Source organism: Cuculus canorus, chromosome 19, assembly GCF_017976375.1.
Source record: "Cuculus canorus isolate bCucCan1 chromosome 19, bCucCan1.pri, whole genome shotgun sequence".
Lineage (NCBI taxonomy): Eukaryota > Metazoa > Chordata > Aves > Cuculiformes > Cuculidae > Cuculus > Cuculus canorus.
In genome coordinates this window covers 12,212,320-12,228,894 of record NC_071419.1, presented here as the reverse complement: position 1 = coordinate 12,228,894, position 16,575 = coordinate 12,212,320, and the positions used below count along the sequence as shown (strand labels likewise).

At 49.2% G+C, this 16,575-nt stretch overlaps 1 protein-coding gene across 6 annotated transcripts in view; it reads right to left on the bottom strand.

Moving 5' to 3' along the window:
- RABL6 (RAB, member RAS oncogene family like 6) overlaps positions 1 to 16,144 on the bottom strand; it is a 64,585-nt gene extending 48,441 nt beyond the window's left edge. Inside the window, exons 1-4 of one of the 6 annotated variants that reach the window (XM_054084498.1) lie at positions 15,775 to 16,142; positions 8,103 to 8,237; positions 7,793 to 7,948; positions 1,677 to 1,724 (exon numbers count right to left, since the gene is read on the bottom strand). In XM_054084498.1, coding sequence (XP_053940473.1) covers positions 1,677 to 1,724; positions 7,793 to 7,802 — 58 coding nt within the window. In that variant the 5' untranslated portion in view covers positions 7,803 to 7,948; positions 8,103 to 8,237; positions 15,775 to 16,142. Of the gene's footprint in view, positions 1 to 1,676; positions 1,725 to 3,943; positions 7,721 to 7,792; positions 7,949 to 8,102; positions 8,238 to 15,774 lie in introns of those variants that run through there. The other 5 variants (XM_054084494.1, XM_054084495.1, XM_054084496.1 and 2 more) reach the window with 5 other exon arrangements.
- Between the last annotated feature and the right edge of the window lie 431 nt (positions 16,145 to 16,575).

Here is a 16,575-nt window from a genome sequence, read left to right as displayed (position 1 = left end):
ATCAACATCTGCACACATCAAATCTGATCCGTTTTCTTTTCTAGCTGAGAAGATGACTTTGCTCAGAGAAGCTATTCACAGACATAAATGCTGGGACAACATGATTCCCAAATTAACTGTCTATCTATTCAAACCACAGCTGTGAGGCAGTGAGAAAACAGCTGCTTTGCTCAGATTCCCGCCCTGCATGTGTTATCCCAGGATCTGGAAACTAAACTGCAATCAGACTGACTTCTGCAGTAACTCTGACCCAAGTAAGGGTTTGTCTGCACTGGGAAAGCTGAGGCTTCAAAGAATGAACAGATCAAGCCTAGGATTTTCAGTTGAAATTACTGTCTCAAGTTTAACCTAAAGGCTCCACTATGCATCTGAACTAGAGTGCCTGTCTTTAATTACCTTTGGTTTTTTTCTATTTTAAATACAAATTAGCTAACAAGAACAATTCAATCTCACCTTTTCCCACTCCCTGTTGTACTTATCTCCCCAGTTTTGGGTGGTGACGCGTGTGCCTGTTGCAGAGGTGGAGCAGCAGGGGCAGAGCACCTCAGATGCATTTCTGCTGAGGAACGCGTGCTGGCACGGATCCTACCTAAGGTTGCAGGAAAGGTATTGGCCCCAAACCGTAAAAGTTTAAGTTTCAATGACTGTGGTCAACAGATTTCACTGACAAAAACACACTAACAAGGAGCACAACCCACAGAGCAGGAGAGGTTCACCTGTAGAGTTGCTTTCCTTATTCTTGCATTAAACCAGGAGCCCGGGTCACAGAAAAAGCCTCTTAAAGCCAACCAACAGTGCATTTGGGGCTAAAGATAGGGCTGGTAAGATTCACATCTGAATCTCAACCCCTTCTCACAACAGATCCCACTGCATCCAGATTTGCATTGAATCCAGACTGCGTTTTCACATTTGCTTTGGGGGGTTGTTTTCATTTTTTATAAAACAGAACTTTATACTCTGACAAAAACTGAAAACTCATGAAAAATGTATTTATGCATCATAACACTTTCCTTTCAACCGAACATTTAGAAAAGACTTTAGATTAAATACATTGCATTTTCTGTCCTAAGTGAATTTAAGTAACCGGCTTCTCTTTTACCCTCCTCCCCGCATACATTATTCACTGCAGATAACATTTTAACAATTTAACAGTTGCATTCCTTCACAAAAACAGATTGGCAAGAACTTAAACACAGAACAAAGAATCCAGCAGCTGCCCAAACATACATAAAACTGCCAAGGGGAGAAGATGAGGTTTACTATAAAGTTCAGAGCATAAGAATACACCAAGCAGTGGCTCATCTGTCATGGAGCACACAAAACAACTGCAGTTTGATCTGAAGTTCTGACTGCAAATAATGGGCTCCAGCACAGGAGACTCCGCTCTCCTTTCCATATTTTCACAAAGCAGCATCCACACACTTGAAAACAGTAAGTGCAAGTCTTTTTCTAAATCAGAAGTCATAGAACCATGGATTGTTTTGGGTGGAAGGGACCTCAAAGCCTATCTAGCTCCAACCCCCTGCCATGGGCAGGGACACCTCCCACTGGACCAGGCTGCTCAAGGCCCCATCAGCCCAGCAAGTCAGTTGGTATTTTGGAAAACCAAGTAAGTTTTTAATTAAAACCGAGAAAGAACAATGCCTCTCCATTAGAAAGGAAGGTACAAACTTTACCTTTGTCAACGACATCCCAGACTTCGACTTTCACGATATCATCAGTGGCTGAAAGCACAATAAGAAAACATACATTAGACGGGAGGTTCAGGAAAAAGACCAACATTCAGTGCTCACCTCAGAGCCCAACTCAGCATCGTCTGCATGGGAGAGGAATATCAAAAGAAAGGTAATTCCTGACCGAATTCAAAGAAAACCCAAACATGGCAAGGAGCAGGCCTGCTGCTGAAGGTCCAAGCTGTGCTGTCTAAAGAACTGCTGGAAGACTCGTCGTCACATAAGCCACAGCCAGATTCCCTGGATGTTTTATGTCAGATTTGAAACATGTTATAAATACTTTGTGTATATATGTAGGTTCCATGTCCTTTCAAAAACCATATAAATTTAATTTGGAGAATATAGTCTGGTCCATAAGCAAGGCATACAGCTGAAAGAAAGGAATAGGCACATTTAAGGAAAAGCGTGTTTGTGTAAATGTGACAGCGTGGACAGTCCTGCGGGTACAGAAACCCATTCTCTTTGCAAATCTCAAGTTGCATTTTGTGAAAGTTAAGGTATTACCAACAATTTTGCTTCTTAACGAGCTGCAGCATCAGTAAATTAGGGCCACAAAGATGATGTGAGAACTGAAGCACCTCCCATATGAGGACAGGCTGAGAGAGTTGGGGTTGTTCAGCCTGGAGAAGGCTGCAGGGAGACCTCAGAGCAGCTTCCAGTGCGGAAAGGGGCTCCAGGAAAGCTGGGGCATGACTTCTTACAAGGACATGGAGCGACAGGAAAAGGGGGAATGGTTTTAAATTGGAAGTGGTAGGATTTAGATAAGACATTAGGAACAAATTCTTCACAATGAGGGTGGGGAGGCTCTGGCTCAGGTTGCCTACAGAAGTGGTGGCTGCCCCAGCCCTGGAGGTGTTCAATGCCAGGATGGATGAGGATTTGAGCCCTCTGATCCAGTGGAATCAGAGGGCCCTCCGATACAGTGGAAGGCGTCCCTGCCCATGGCAAGGGGTAGAGCTGTATGAGCTTTAAGGTCCCTTCCACCCCAAACCATTTCATGATTCTATGATAAATGAGTTGCTAAAATCTGAAGCAAGGCAAACAAAATTCGAACTACAGAGCCAGCACTGCTGGTACAGCTGGCACCTTCACTTCTGATGGCACAAGGGAGAGGCAGCTGTGGTCAGATGTTTCCATTGAACTCAAACAAGCAGTTCCATCTTCATAGAGTTGTTCCAGGGAATGGTTGCTCTTTGGAAATGCTATTGGCTACAAAGCGAAAACTTGTGCTTGGAGCAGCTCTGACCATAAAACAACGGAATGGGAGGACAATGTCTCAAGAGTAGAGAATAATCTCATAGGATGGCATGAGAATTCAGCCAAGTGTCACTGTCAAGCCAGGAAACATTCACTCTACAGAATTCACTGTTGGCTTCACTTAAATGTTTCAAAATATTGTAAAGACAGGTTATGAACAAAGGAAAGCTTCGATGCTCTGCTTCTGGAAAAAGATCCTTTTTCACACTTATGCATTAAGCGAAATCAGCCTGTTTTCCCTCACAGGAGCTCCCACTTATCTTCCAGGATGGTAGCGGGCCCAGGACTGGCAGGAGCCTTTTCCAAGGCCAGCCCTGCCACTGTATCATGGGCTGCGATGGGACCGAGGACACCAAGGCAGCTCTACTCCCCAAATTAATTGCATCCTTGAATATTTCCACAGACCATCAAGCCAGGCACAGGTCAAGTCCATCCATTCCTCATTCCTCACTCACGGGGCACCCAGCTATAGGGCCAGTCACTCACACCCAGGTGTTCCCCATGGGCTGCTCAAGTCCACGCTCTGTTCAGAGTGCACTACGACCTTGTAGGTGCTGGGACACAGATCAGCTGCTTGAATTTTGACCCTGAATTCCTACCCTGTGGCTGGACTGGCAGTGCTGCTGCTGTGCCTGGAGGATAAGAGGACAGCCAGACCCACAAAGTCAATCCTGGTGCCTTTCAACAGCCAAGACTTCCTGCAAAAGGACAGATGTTTTCTTTTCTCAGATGACAGACTTCGCCAGGGCACAGGAGGAGTCCAGAAAGCTGCTGATTCCTTTCAGCAGCATTGTGTGAAGCAGCACATAAGCATTAACACAAGGCTTCCATGGAGAAGTAGAAAACCTTGTCAGGAAAGCCCTTGGGGTGATGTTCAGTGCTCTCTGAGGAGGTGACCCCATACCCAGCACTGGGACTTTACTCCTGAGCTCTGAAGATCTCTGCCTTCTTACCTGAACACCAACTGCACTCTGAGTTAAGAGCTGTTCTCCTGGTGAGTAATTTCCACAGTACTCACTCTGCTGAGCAGCAGCACCCCAAGCTGAGGACAGACAGACCAGACAGACCTCTCGACAGCCATTTATCTGCGGGGAAGCACAGAACTGCACAAAGAAATTGACTGCATGAGATGCAAGAAAACCATTTTTCCACGTTTTTTTTCCTGCTAGCACCAGTACTGCTTCTGTCTGGTAGCCAGCAAGTTCTTCCTTTTCCTCACCAGCTTCATTCACAATTATCCTGAACACACAAGAGGATAATTACTTCAGCGCTGCTGTGTTAGCTTTGGTGTGATTCACACAGCGGCATTTCACCTCAGCAGCTTTGGAAGGCTTGTTGCAGCAGAAGGAGAGCAAATTCATCCTTTTAACGGTAACTCATGAGCAGAAAACATGGACCAAACCCCTCAGAAGATCTGTACGTGGCTGTTTGGCTCAGTTCCCTGGAGCCAGTGCCGGACTGAGACTGCTTGCCCATGAACGGTGGAGAGGTGTGAGAAGGCTTCAATTGCAAGAAAGCTCATCTGAAAGTAAAAATTGTTGCTTTGTGGATGGGCTCATCACCAGGAATTTCCAGGCCCTCAGATACATTTACTCTCATGCAACTACACATTTTACCTTGCAGGCTATGGAGCACAGACCCGACAGCTCTGCTGTTCCTCACACTAATCATGAACTGCTCAAAGTACCTGAACAAATGTATTTGCCAATTTATATTTCTGACTCCCTTTCCAACACTGCCAAACAGAGAATAAAACAAGTGACCAGCATAACCTAAACAGCATCCACTGGGGGCAGGAACGGGAACTCCTTACCAGGACACAATCATTACCAATATCCACTGGCACAGAACAGTAATTTTCTTCATTCTGAGTCGGAAGAATAATTCCAATTCCTCTACCTTTATTAAGTCCCTCAGTACAAAATTTCTCAAGGTAGGACAAGGAGGCACACTCCACATCCAAAATACGAATCCTCTACTACCAGGCACTATAAGAATCCTTCAACATTTGATAGTGATTTCATTAACATCCATAAATATTTGCTGCCAACCTCCTCAGGATGTTTATTCAAGGTGGCTTGAGAGCATGATCACAGGAAAAACAAACTTATTTTCCTCTCAGGATTAGCTCTGCCAACAGGGCAGGAATCAGATCTGAGACAGTTTCTCGGAGTGTGCACACTGATCATCAGGGACAGAGAGCTTTCACAGCAGGGAACTCCTCACAATGATTTGGAAGAGGGGTTGTTTTTTAAAACAAGTTATAAGAAAGTCACAGAGAATTTCCTGTACTGCTGGAAATTATTACTAAGAAAACAATGGTGAAAGAAACACAAATGAAAGGCACAATTCAATGCACGGCCTTCCAGGTATCTGGAGCAGCTTGGCAACACCTCACCTTGAGGGAAGTAACTCACACACGTACACATCGCTACCAACTCTGACCAGCAAGCTCTAAAGGAACACATCACATAAACGTTAGAACTGAGCACTAGAAATAACAGACATCTCTGCAGTTACCAACACACAGCAAACGCAGCTCCATGAGCAACCGTGTTCTACCCCCGGATTGCACCCACACTGAAAAAGCCAGTGCCAGAGCCTCAGCTCAGTCAGAGAACATGAAGACCCCAAGATATGCAGAAACACATGAGATGACCGGTCTTTCTCCAAACACCTTTCCATAGGTACACAAAATCCGGTATGCGTGCATTTCGAATACCTGACCACGGACCTAAAACCCACCAGGTACCAATAAGCCTTCCAAATATCAAATGCCCAACTCCTGGGCTGTACTTAGGGGAGTACTGGGCTGTACTTACTGGGGACGTTCATCTCCCCAACACTGTCTACAACTACCTGAAATGGGATTGTAGAGAGGTGGAGGTTGGTCTCTTCTCCCAAGTAACGGGCGACAGGACGAGAGGGAATGGCCTCAAGCTGCACCAGGGCAGGTTCCTGACTGAACGTCAAGGAAAAAATTCTTCACAGAAAGGGTTCTCAGCACTGGCAGAGGCTGCTCAGGGAGGCGGTGGAGTCCCCATCCCTGGAGATGTTTAAAAGATGGGGAGATGAAGTGCTTATGCATCTGGTTTAGTAGTGGACAGGGACGGTTGGGCTTGATGATCTCAAAGGTCTCCTCCAAACAAGTGATGAAATGGCACTTGTGGAACCCACACTGATCAGAGAGGAAGCGGAACTCTGCAGTTCTTCTCTGTCACGCTGCAGAACACCACACTGACCATGAAGTGCACTCATTAGAGTGGGATGTCTAGGAAAGAAGTACATCATGTCTTACTCTGACCCAAGTCTGTTTGGGGTGAAACATTCAAGTTTGATTTTGGAGATACCTTCCATCATCCAAACAAACTGCATGCTGTGTTCAGACATCAATAACCAACATGCCTCAGAAGGGCATGGAGGAAGGATGCCACAGCCAAGATACAACATGATGGAGTTTTTGCTGCAGATGGGAACACCACCGCAGTTCTGTCAGCATCTCAACCCAGCAGTCAGGCAGAACATGAGGAAGACGGTACCCAAACTAAAGACACTTCATGAAGAAATGTGGAAGCTAACAGGCACACCTTTGCATCGTGGCCCCACAGAGAGGCCCTGTGAAAGAATCTGCAAACCTGTGACACCAGGCTTAGCTCAACATCAGATCCTGAACTAGAGAAGCCTACTGGCTTCATTGAGCAAGGATGACCTGTTTCTCTCGCACATCCAGGGCAAATCACAATCATCCATCCTTATAAACGATGGTGGTGAGGTACGGGCCCAGGCTGCCCAGAGAGGTGGTGGATGCCCCATCCACATTCCAGGCCAGGTTGGACTGGGCTCTGAGCAACCTGTCTGGGTTGGAGACATCCCTGCTCACTGCAGAGGGGATGGACTGGATGAGCTTAAAAGGTCCCATTCCCACCCAAACCAGTCTGTGATTCTATAACCCTTTCTGGCCTTTGTCAAGCATGAGCTGACTCATGTGCAACCCATCTTCACAAGGCAGGAGGCTCCAGAACGCTGATTCCCAGCTCCCTGTGAATGAACAACAGCAGCACCGGCTCGCTCTCCCTGCATTGGAGCCTATGAAACCAGCAGAGACTGAGACCACTGCCCCAAGGCGGAATGCTGGCCACACACCCTGTGGCTCTATGACCGCTCTCACGAGACCTGGGCATCACAGTACCATCCAGCAGTACAAATCTGATGGGTGAATCAGACGGAGCACCCAATGTGCCGCTTACTCGAACTGCATGGGTTCTTTCCCCAGCTGTGAGGAGACAGAGACAACCTGATTCAAGAGAAGGTCAGAGCAGTGCAGGTGGACAATGTCAGATAATGACAAACTAATTGAGTCTCATAGAGCAAGCCCATGCTGAATCACTAGCCCACCCCACAAGGCTGTGGCATTTTTGATGAGACACCTGAAAGCTGCACTGAATGCTCTGTGGAATCACAGCCCTATGCAATTCCAATGCCTGCAGTGTCTTCTCCATGCAAGACCCAGGGCTTTCACAGTCACTTCATACTGTCAGAGACAGGGTGAGGGATAAAAAAATGCGTATCTCATCTTTCAGACTCAAACAAGCACTTAAAAAAGCTGCTGATAAGATAGTTCTGTGCTTCGGTTGGTCAGCCCAGATCCATTAGTACTACAGTCATTTTTCATCACTTTCACTCGTTACGGGACACTCTTTATATTTTAGTAATTAAAAAACTAGTTTGCAACATGCTGTTCATCTCTGTGCAACACAGTCGCACCACAAGCAAGTGTTATTATTATTATTTCCATAACAAACCTGCTTTCATTACTCAGTCAAGTGTATCACAAACATTTCACATCTTCTGGATCACTTTTTAAACACTTCCCTCGAACTGCAGCTTCCAAAGACCCATCCTATAGCAGTCATAACACATAGTTTCTGAGTAAAGTTCTTAGAAACATGATGGAGAAACTGTCAACAATAAAGTAAAATAACATTAGTGATGGGAGACCATTTTATCTCCCAAGAAGACACAGAGGAAAGAAGCAAACATGGCTGCAGTGGAATTTCTACCCCCAAGGCACTGTCCCTTGACTGTCACTCCCTCCATCCTCTTTCATCTTACTTTTGTAATTCCAGTGGATGCTGGTGACTTGAATCTCCTGAGTTGGAATGTATTCCTCAATAAATTTCTTTCCCTGCAGTCGGTGCCAGAGTGTGGTTTTTCCGGTGTTCCTGTCCCCTCGGATGACAATTTTCACTGGGGAAAAGAACAAGCAGACAAATAAAGTTGATTAAAAGCAAATTGAAGGATGCTGTGAAAAGCGTGTTAACTTTTAGCAGGCATTATTCAGATGCAATTAGTTCTCGTATTACACAGGCATGACGGAGATTGTTAAAAAACATGAGCCCAGTCATTACAATCAGTGTTTATTCAGCTCCTCGCACGGGCTCAGCAGAAAGAACCAACATCGCGACTGAGTGTTCAGAATCTGCACTGAACTTCAGCCAGTGGAGTTTGCTCTTTCCATTCTCCTGCCTTCTCACCCTTACTCCCACCCGGCCACACCCTATCCCTTTGCCAGCCTTTTATGCCAGGCTTCTCCTTCAGTCACTTCCCCTGCCATTCCCATTTCTCCTTAAACACTTCTCGTTTCCTGAGAAAGCACTCGCTTCTCAGACCCAGCTGTCCCAAGCCACTGAAGGGCCTCTTCCCAGCAGGGCTCAGGGTGGGACTGAACCCCGGCACCAGCAAATGTTCTTCTTGGGGGTGGAAAGCTGAGATGCAGCTCCTGGTCGACATCCTGTCACCACTCTCAGGCACCCCCACACTCTTTCCCCAGGGCAGCAGCCCTTCCCCAGGAAAACTGCAGATTGCTCTGCAGCTGCTCTAGCTCACCATGGGGATGGGCTCTGGAAGGCTTGACAGGGACCAGGGACAGAACAGTGACCCGGGACAAAACAGTGACCCTTTCCAGAGGGGTTACATCAAACTGCTGCGGCAAAGCCACTAAACTGTCTCTGCTGACGGCCACAGCACTCAACTCAAACCAAACCCCATCTATCTCACATGCATTAGGAACAGCTAAACTGACCCAAACTAACCATGCCTCTCTAGGGACAGAACCTCACTGAAATCACAGGGAAATAAAACGAAGAGAAAATCTCTGTGGGCCCTGAGCATATCAGAGGGTCCAGCTCCACCGCAGGAGCCAGCCCTGCACTGTCTATGGGTGTGGGATGCACTGACAGCACTCGGCAAAGGCACTCTGAGAAACCACCATCTCTGGTAAAGGCAGATGGGCTCCTCTCCCACTGACCGGCCACACACTCGCTGCGGCCACTCGGCAGAGCGATCCCCACGTGCCTCTGCTTTGAAGCACTGAGAGAGCCTGTCAAAGGAGAAACTCACCCAAACCCTCCCATCGCAAACCATACACAACCTGGCAAAGTCACTTGCGCAGCAATTAATGCAACGAACTCTCCAGAGTCCACCCTAAATTTACCACCTTTTTGAAAACTTATGTTTTGTTTCATATATTTTCTGTTACACTATGGAATATTTTTAAATACTATCCTTGTTTCAAGCAGCAATCACAAAGCTGCTGGGAAGAGAGCTGACTTGAATGGAATTTCTACCCTTGTGTTTTGAATAGGAGCTATTATCCCTGAAAAATGGGCCACCCAGAGACAGCTAAAGGCAGATTCAGGTGATCAGCATGAGACTGTGCATCATCGTTTGGGCAAGGAATACAGAGCCTGAAGGCTGCCTTCTGTTGTAACTCAGAAGTTACTGCAGGCACCGCAGAGAGAAGTCTAAGAGGGGAACTGTAAGGTTAAATGGATCAGAAATACAAGGTTTGGGGAAGAGTTCTCTCTGGCAGTATTCTGTGCTGCAGCCCCACAGCACTTTTGCTGTTCTATACCAAGAGGTTCATTCTTTTACCAAGTTACTAAAATAGCAAAAGGATAATAAAGGCAAAAAGGAACACAGTATTTATAGGCTGACTTCACTGACAGGGAAGCATGACAGAGACAAGAAACCCTTCCTTGCATCTTCTGTCACCCTGTGTGTGATTTCGTTTGCTCCATACAGACGGTGAAAAAATTGATGAAGGATTCCTTTGATTTTTCTTAGCTAATGCAGCAAGTCCATGACACAGGCAGGATTACGTTTTTCCCCTTTAAAGACCAAGCCTTTCCAAATGTTCTCACTGCCAACCTTAGAGAGCTGTTTTCAAATCCCTATTCCCTCATTAAGTGCAGCATGAAGTACTGGAAGACAGAGTTTTAAGGGACAAAGGGACCCTTCCTTAAACAGTCTGGCTGCTCTTGAGGTTCACTTTCAGGACCGCCCTCGGGCTGTCCGCAGAAGAGGCGATTTTACTCCCCCCAGCCTTTTTCAGTGCCAAGAGCATTATTTGTGCAGCTACACATTGAGCTGGATCAATAAACTGAACTGGCTGAAATCTGGCCACGAAATCACTTATTTTCAGCTTTTTCCTCTAGCGCAAGCATCTATGGCAGGAGCAGCGGAGGGAAGCACAGCTGGAGCGGTGAGGAGCTCACCCCAACCTCAGAGCAGCTCCCACTGGGATCGACGCCGGGTGCTGGTGGCACCACATGCTCAGTCCAAACAGCTCCAACAGCCCCGTCACACCACAGCACTCCCCACGTGAGGATCTCCTTCCTCCTACCCAGTGCTGAGTTTTGACTGACTTATTGCCTAAAGAAAGAAAAAGTCTTTAAAAGCACAGCAAGAAGAAGGAAGGTGATGTAAATCATTTTTAGCCAAACAAAACTTGCGTATGAGAGGTGGGCTGGGGCAGGGCTGCTCAACCGCAGGCAGGGAGAGCAGAGCGAGCATCAGAGCATGGGCAGGCAGGCACAGCACCGGCTTGGGCTGCACCTGGAAGAGTGAAGAGGAGCAGTAGCTACAGGTGAGGTTGGTACTGGCACCTTGGGACAGGAACAACAGCTGCCTTATTTCGATTCTAAGTTCAATCAGTGCTGCACGCAGTCACAGGATTGTAGCAAAGACAGGAGAATCATCTGTGGGAAGAAGGGTAGGGATGGGGATAGAACAAAACGTGAGGCAAAACCTAAACAAATCTCTTTATTCATATAGTCACTGCATGAGGATAAACAGAAGGATTTCAGCTCACCACATGGGGAGAGCAGTGAGGATGGAGGCCCACAGGGCAGGACTTGGACCAACTCAGACCCCAAATCAAGAACTCCCAGGTCTGCCTGCATTCCTCCAAGATGCTGCAGCAACTAAGGATGTGAGACTATGCAGCAAAGATCCCTGAGCTTCTCTGCCAACAATCCCCATGGAGGGGCCACAACCTTGCCCTCATCAAGGCCTCTGGGGCTACACGGCTGCGATCCAGATGCCTTAAGCTGGCCCTGCTGTCAAAAGCAGCACCCCTGAGCACAATTCCCAGGGGCAACAAGCCAGATTGTGGGCAACACAGATTTACCACATGTTGCACAAATACCTGCATAAGCAGTAGGAGACAAGAAGAGAAGGTGAGAAGCAGCAGGAAGAGGGGAAGCATTTCTTTTGGAAGTCGTGGTGAATGTAAATACTTAACAAAACCACATCAGTCTGGGAAACCCTGCTCTGAAACAGCACAAAGGCAGCAAGGACTGCAGTGCTTACCAAAAGGATACGTGGCATCATTAAGTTTAGTATTTTGAAGCACATTTAAAACAGAAAAGTCATAAGTAGAGAGACTTGGGGCAATTCTTGGAGCTACTGCCTTTGATGTGCCCGCACTGACTGCTCAGGGCAGGCCTGTGGCTCATCGGGAGAGCAGCCCATGCTCCAGGAACACATAGCGTTGGGGTCTGTCAAGCGGTGGGCACAGAGGACACAGCATTAAGAACAACGCCCAGAGCAGAAGGTGCACCATTCTTGGGGAATGAGATGGATGGATCCGAACCTTCAGCACTCCCATGTCCTTTCCTCCCATCGCTGATCACCAATGGGCAACTCCAAGGGAATCCTGCAGTGTAACCCATGCAGAACAGCTCACTTCACCCTTGTCTGCCCAACATCACCTCACACAAACTTTCACATTTGAGTAACCTAATGCTTCCCTTAATCTGCCTGGTAATTCATTAAATCAGCAGGGTTGCCGAAGGAAGTTTTTACAAAAATCGGTTTGCCGTACTGGGAACTCTGATCTCTCACAAACATCCAAGCCATTACAAACACGATGCAGATGCACAACATTTTCATCTGTGCACCTCCCACGGTGCTCAGGAAATGTTGCCATTATTTGGGCCATGGTAGGTAAAACAGAACAGCTCTGAGCAGACGATAAACAGAGCAAATAAGGAGAGTGTATGCTGGGAATGCAGCATGAAAATGCTTTTGGTTCGCAACAGGATGTGCCATGCAGAGGAAGTGGCTGCTGCCAAGGGTGAACATTGGCCTTTGCCTGATCAGAAATCTAAACTGACCCACCCTGCAGTGCTCTTCCTTTTGGGAACTTAACCGGGTGGGAGAGAGACTGGCAGCACAAATAATTTAACAATTTTGGTTCAACCTAGAGGTGTGTGCAACCCAGCGCTTACCACCCTCAGTGCCACTGAAGCACCACATGATCTCCAGCACCACCTCCAATGGGGCTGTCCGGTCACAAAAGCATTGCCAAATGCCACCAGCCAGGCGATAAGGCCCACATCTCAGCCTCACTGCCAGCGTTATCAGCCAGCAACCTGAGCATTCCAGCACACTGACTACACTGCTGAGAAGGAAAAGGGCTTCAGTTCATGATCACCGATGGACTGAGAAAGCAAGAAGGTGCTTCTGGAAAACCAGCCATCACAGCACCCTTTGGTTTAGGTTTAGGCAGCTCCAGGGGAACAGCAGAGTTCTCAAGACAGACGTGTGTGAAGGTGGCTACAAAACACATTTGTGCTCCTTCACGGAATGTCAAGTATTTGCTGAGAAAGGAGTGCTGGAAACACACAGGATCTGCAGCTTAGTCCTTGTAACAGTGTTCCTCCAGAGCCCACCTCCAGCTGGGAGCAGGACAGCCTCACCATGCCCAACCAGCCACCCTCCCAGTGCTGGGCCCAGACAGGGACTGCATAGCCCTCTCGCCAGCCTGCCTGCATCTCCCATAAACATTATATAACAGCGATCCCAGGAAGAGTTACTATGGAGATTGGAAAGCTTCCCTCAGGACCACTATAGCTGCAGCTTTATTCCAGATACGAAAACAGGAACTAGAACACAGACCCTGATAAGATGGGGCACCAGACAAAAAGCTTTCCCAAGGCTTTCAGTAAGGAGGGAAGCAGCAGAGCTGCATCCAGCAGCTCAGCCGTGGGCATTCCTGGCCTTGCTGCGGAACAGCAAGCAGGTACAGATCCATGCAGGTCCATCGGCAATGCAGCGAGTGAACATGTAACCCAAAGCTCTCCCTGACTGCCATGCCAGCAGGATGTAGCCGATCTGTACTGTCCCCAGCACAAACATTCAGTCTCTGAGAAGTCAGCTCCTTTCTCTTACATAATTCAGAAGCTGGAATCAGCTACCTGACCTCAACGTGGACCAGTGAAGCAGGCAGGAGAGTCCTTGGCTGTGGGTTGCACATAGCTCCTGCACAGACCCAGTCTTTCACGGAATCATGGAATGCTTTGGGTTGGAAGTGACCTTAAAGATCATCCAGCCCCACAGAGCAGCAGCACAGACTGATGGAGATGGACAAGGCGCGATCTTGAAAGCACTCAAATGATGTGGTAGCTACTGCATCACTTCTAAAAGTGAATTTTGCAGCAATTTCAGAATCATAGAATAGTTTAGGTTGGAAGGGACCATCTAGTTCCAACCCTCCTGACATGGGCAGGGACACCTCCCACTGGACCAGGGGGCTCAAAGCCCCATCCAGCCTAGTCCTGAACACCTCCAGGGATGGGGCAGCCACCACTGCTCTGGGCAACCTGGCCCAGCGTCTCTCCACCCTCACAGCAAAACATTTCTTCCTAAGATCTCATCTTAATCTCCCCTTGTTCAGCTGAAAACTGTTCTCCCTCATTCCATCCCTGCCCTCTCTGATCCAGAGCCCCTCCCCAGCTTTCCTGGAGCCCCTTTCAGTACTGGAAGCTGCTCTAAGGTCTCCCTGCAGCCTTCTCTTCTCCAGGCTGAACAACCCCAACTCTCTCAGCCAGCAGATCTTTTGCCAGCAGCTCTTCAAGTCCATGAGTAAGGACACAGTGCTGTACTCCTGGCACATCCCAGCCTCACCCTGTCTGTCACTGGAAATCAAGCCTCTGACAGCAACACTGCCTGCACGTTCCTGCTCACATTCCTCACTGCTTGTTAAAGCACTAATCTTCTAAATTGGGTGCTACTGGCACATCCAACAGCCTGGCTGTGGATAAAGGCAACAAATGCTTTGCCTGCTAAAGCCATCAGCTCAAAAGCACAGATAACACTGAACAAAGCCCAAAGCCCAAATCCCTCCCTTCACTTTCTGTTTCAGATTAATACCCAACACAAGCTCTGTTCCTCCAACATATGTGCCTTTAGAGAAATTATTCGCTGCCACACTGACAAATTAGTCTCTTTCCAAACTGCCAGTCTCTCACCCCTCTGCAATCCAGCTCCACTGCCTGCCTGGATCCAGGCAGACAAGCTGACACTCACAGCCTTCTCTCGTCCCATCTCTGTTTTCAGTGAGGATGACATAAGTACCATCCCCTTCTCACAACTGTTACTTTGGGATGTAACTCACATATATGCAGTGCCTTCCTGAAACATCACACTATAAATAAACTTTATGAGCTTCAAGAGAAAAAAGCAACCCTGTGCCTCAACACTGACAGGACAACATCATGGAAGTGTTCCCTGAGAAAAGCGCAGACATATCAGTTGCAGAATAGAGTATGAATGAAATCATTTACCAAGGGCACGTCAAGGCAACACCACTCACCTTTTATTAAAGCCTGGCAGGGCAGAACTCTTCAGCAGGCCCTTAGTGAATAACCTGCAGAGCTTAATTATAACTGCAGGGAGGTCACCCACACACCTAGCGGAGCCGCCTCTTGATGCCTGAACTGACAAAAATGGATTTACCAGTAACTCTGGTACCGCAGCCAGCAGAAGACAGGATCCACAGGACACTGCCTGTGGACACCATGGCGCAGTGGGTTCCAAAGGCCTCCACAAAAAAAACATTCCCATGCCTCACTGCTCCTCAAGCTTCCATGTTTAACAACAAACATAAGGACATGGAATTATTGAATAGGTCCAGAAAAAGCTACGAAGATTATCTGAGGGCTGGAACACCTCTGCTATGAGGACAGGCTGAGAGAGTTGGGATTGTTCAGCCTGGAGATGAGAAGGCTCTGGGGAGACCTTAGTTAGGGAAGCTTCCAGTACTGAAAGGGGCTCCAGGAAAGCTGGAGGGGCTCTTGATCAGGGAGTGCAGGGGTAGGACAAGGGGGAATGGCTCTAAATAGGAAAGGGGAAGATTTAGATTTGACATTCAAAGAAATTCTTCAAGATCAGGGTGGGGAGGCCCTGTGGCTCAAGTTGCCCAGGAAGTGGTGGCTGCCCCATCCCTGGAAGTGTTCAAGGCCACGTTGGATGGGGCTTTGAGCCCCTTGATCCAGTGGGAGGTGTCCCTACCCATGGTAGGGGGTCAGAACTGGATGGGCTTTGAGGTCTATTCCAACCCAAATAATTCCATGATTTTATGACAAACGTAGCTTTGGGCAAACCCCGTAGCAGCTCCGGGTGCCGGCAGTCCCCGCTCCCCGCCGCGGCCCCCACTCACTGTTGTACTGCACTCCCTTGGCGAACCTCCGCTGCAGCGCCTGGTTCATGGACTGCAGCCCCGCGGGGATGTTCTTGTCCCTCACTGCGCTCTGGTCCGAGCCCACCAGCTTCTTCAGCGCCGAGAACATCTTCGTGGCCCCACGCCCGCGGGCCGGGGGCCGCTGCTCGGGGCTCGGGGAGGACTCGGGGTGGGGGGGCGCGGGTCGGTCAGGGCCGGGGCAGCGCGGGGGCGGCCATGGGGGACTTCGGGCTGAGCAGTACGGGGTGCAGGGCTGGGCCTGGCCCGGCAGAAGGGACTTAACGGGGCATGGGAAGGGCCGGAGGGATGGAAAGGGGGCACGGGGGGCGTAGCGGGGGGGAAGGCCGGGAGGACGGGGAAGAGCGGCGGGGGCTGCGGGGTCGCGGGAAAAGGACGGGAAGGGGTCGGGAGGCAGGGGAAGGGCTGGGGAGCGAAGAAAGGGCCTCGGGCGCAGGGGAAGGGGGCGTGGGGGGCGAGCAGGGCCGGGGGGAGAGGAAGGGGAAACGGGGGCACGGGAAGGGCCGGGGGGACGGGAAGGGTCTGGGGCGCCGCGGGGGGACGGGAAAGGTCCGGGGGAGCTGGAGGCACGGGGGCGGCTCAGCCCCGGCGGGCGCAGCGCGAGCAGCGGAGGCCGCACGGCGCTGCCGCCGCCATCTTGGCTGCTCCTGCCGCGGCGCGGGGTACGGTGGCCCGCGGTGGCCAAGACAGTGCGGCGCGAGCGCAGCGCGGGGAGTCGCGCAGCGCCCGGGACCCCAGACCCTCGCAGTCCCCTCCGGGGAC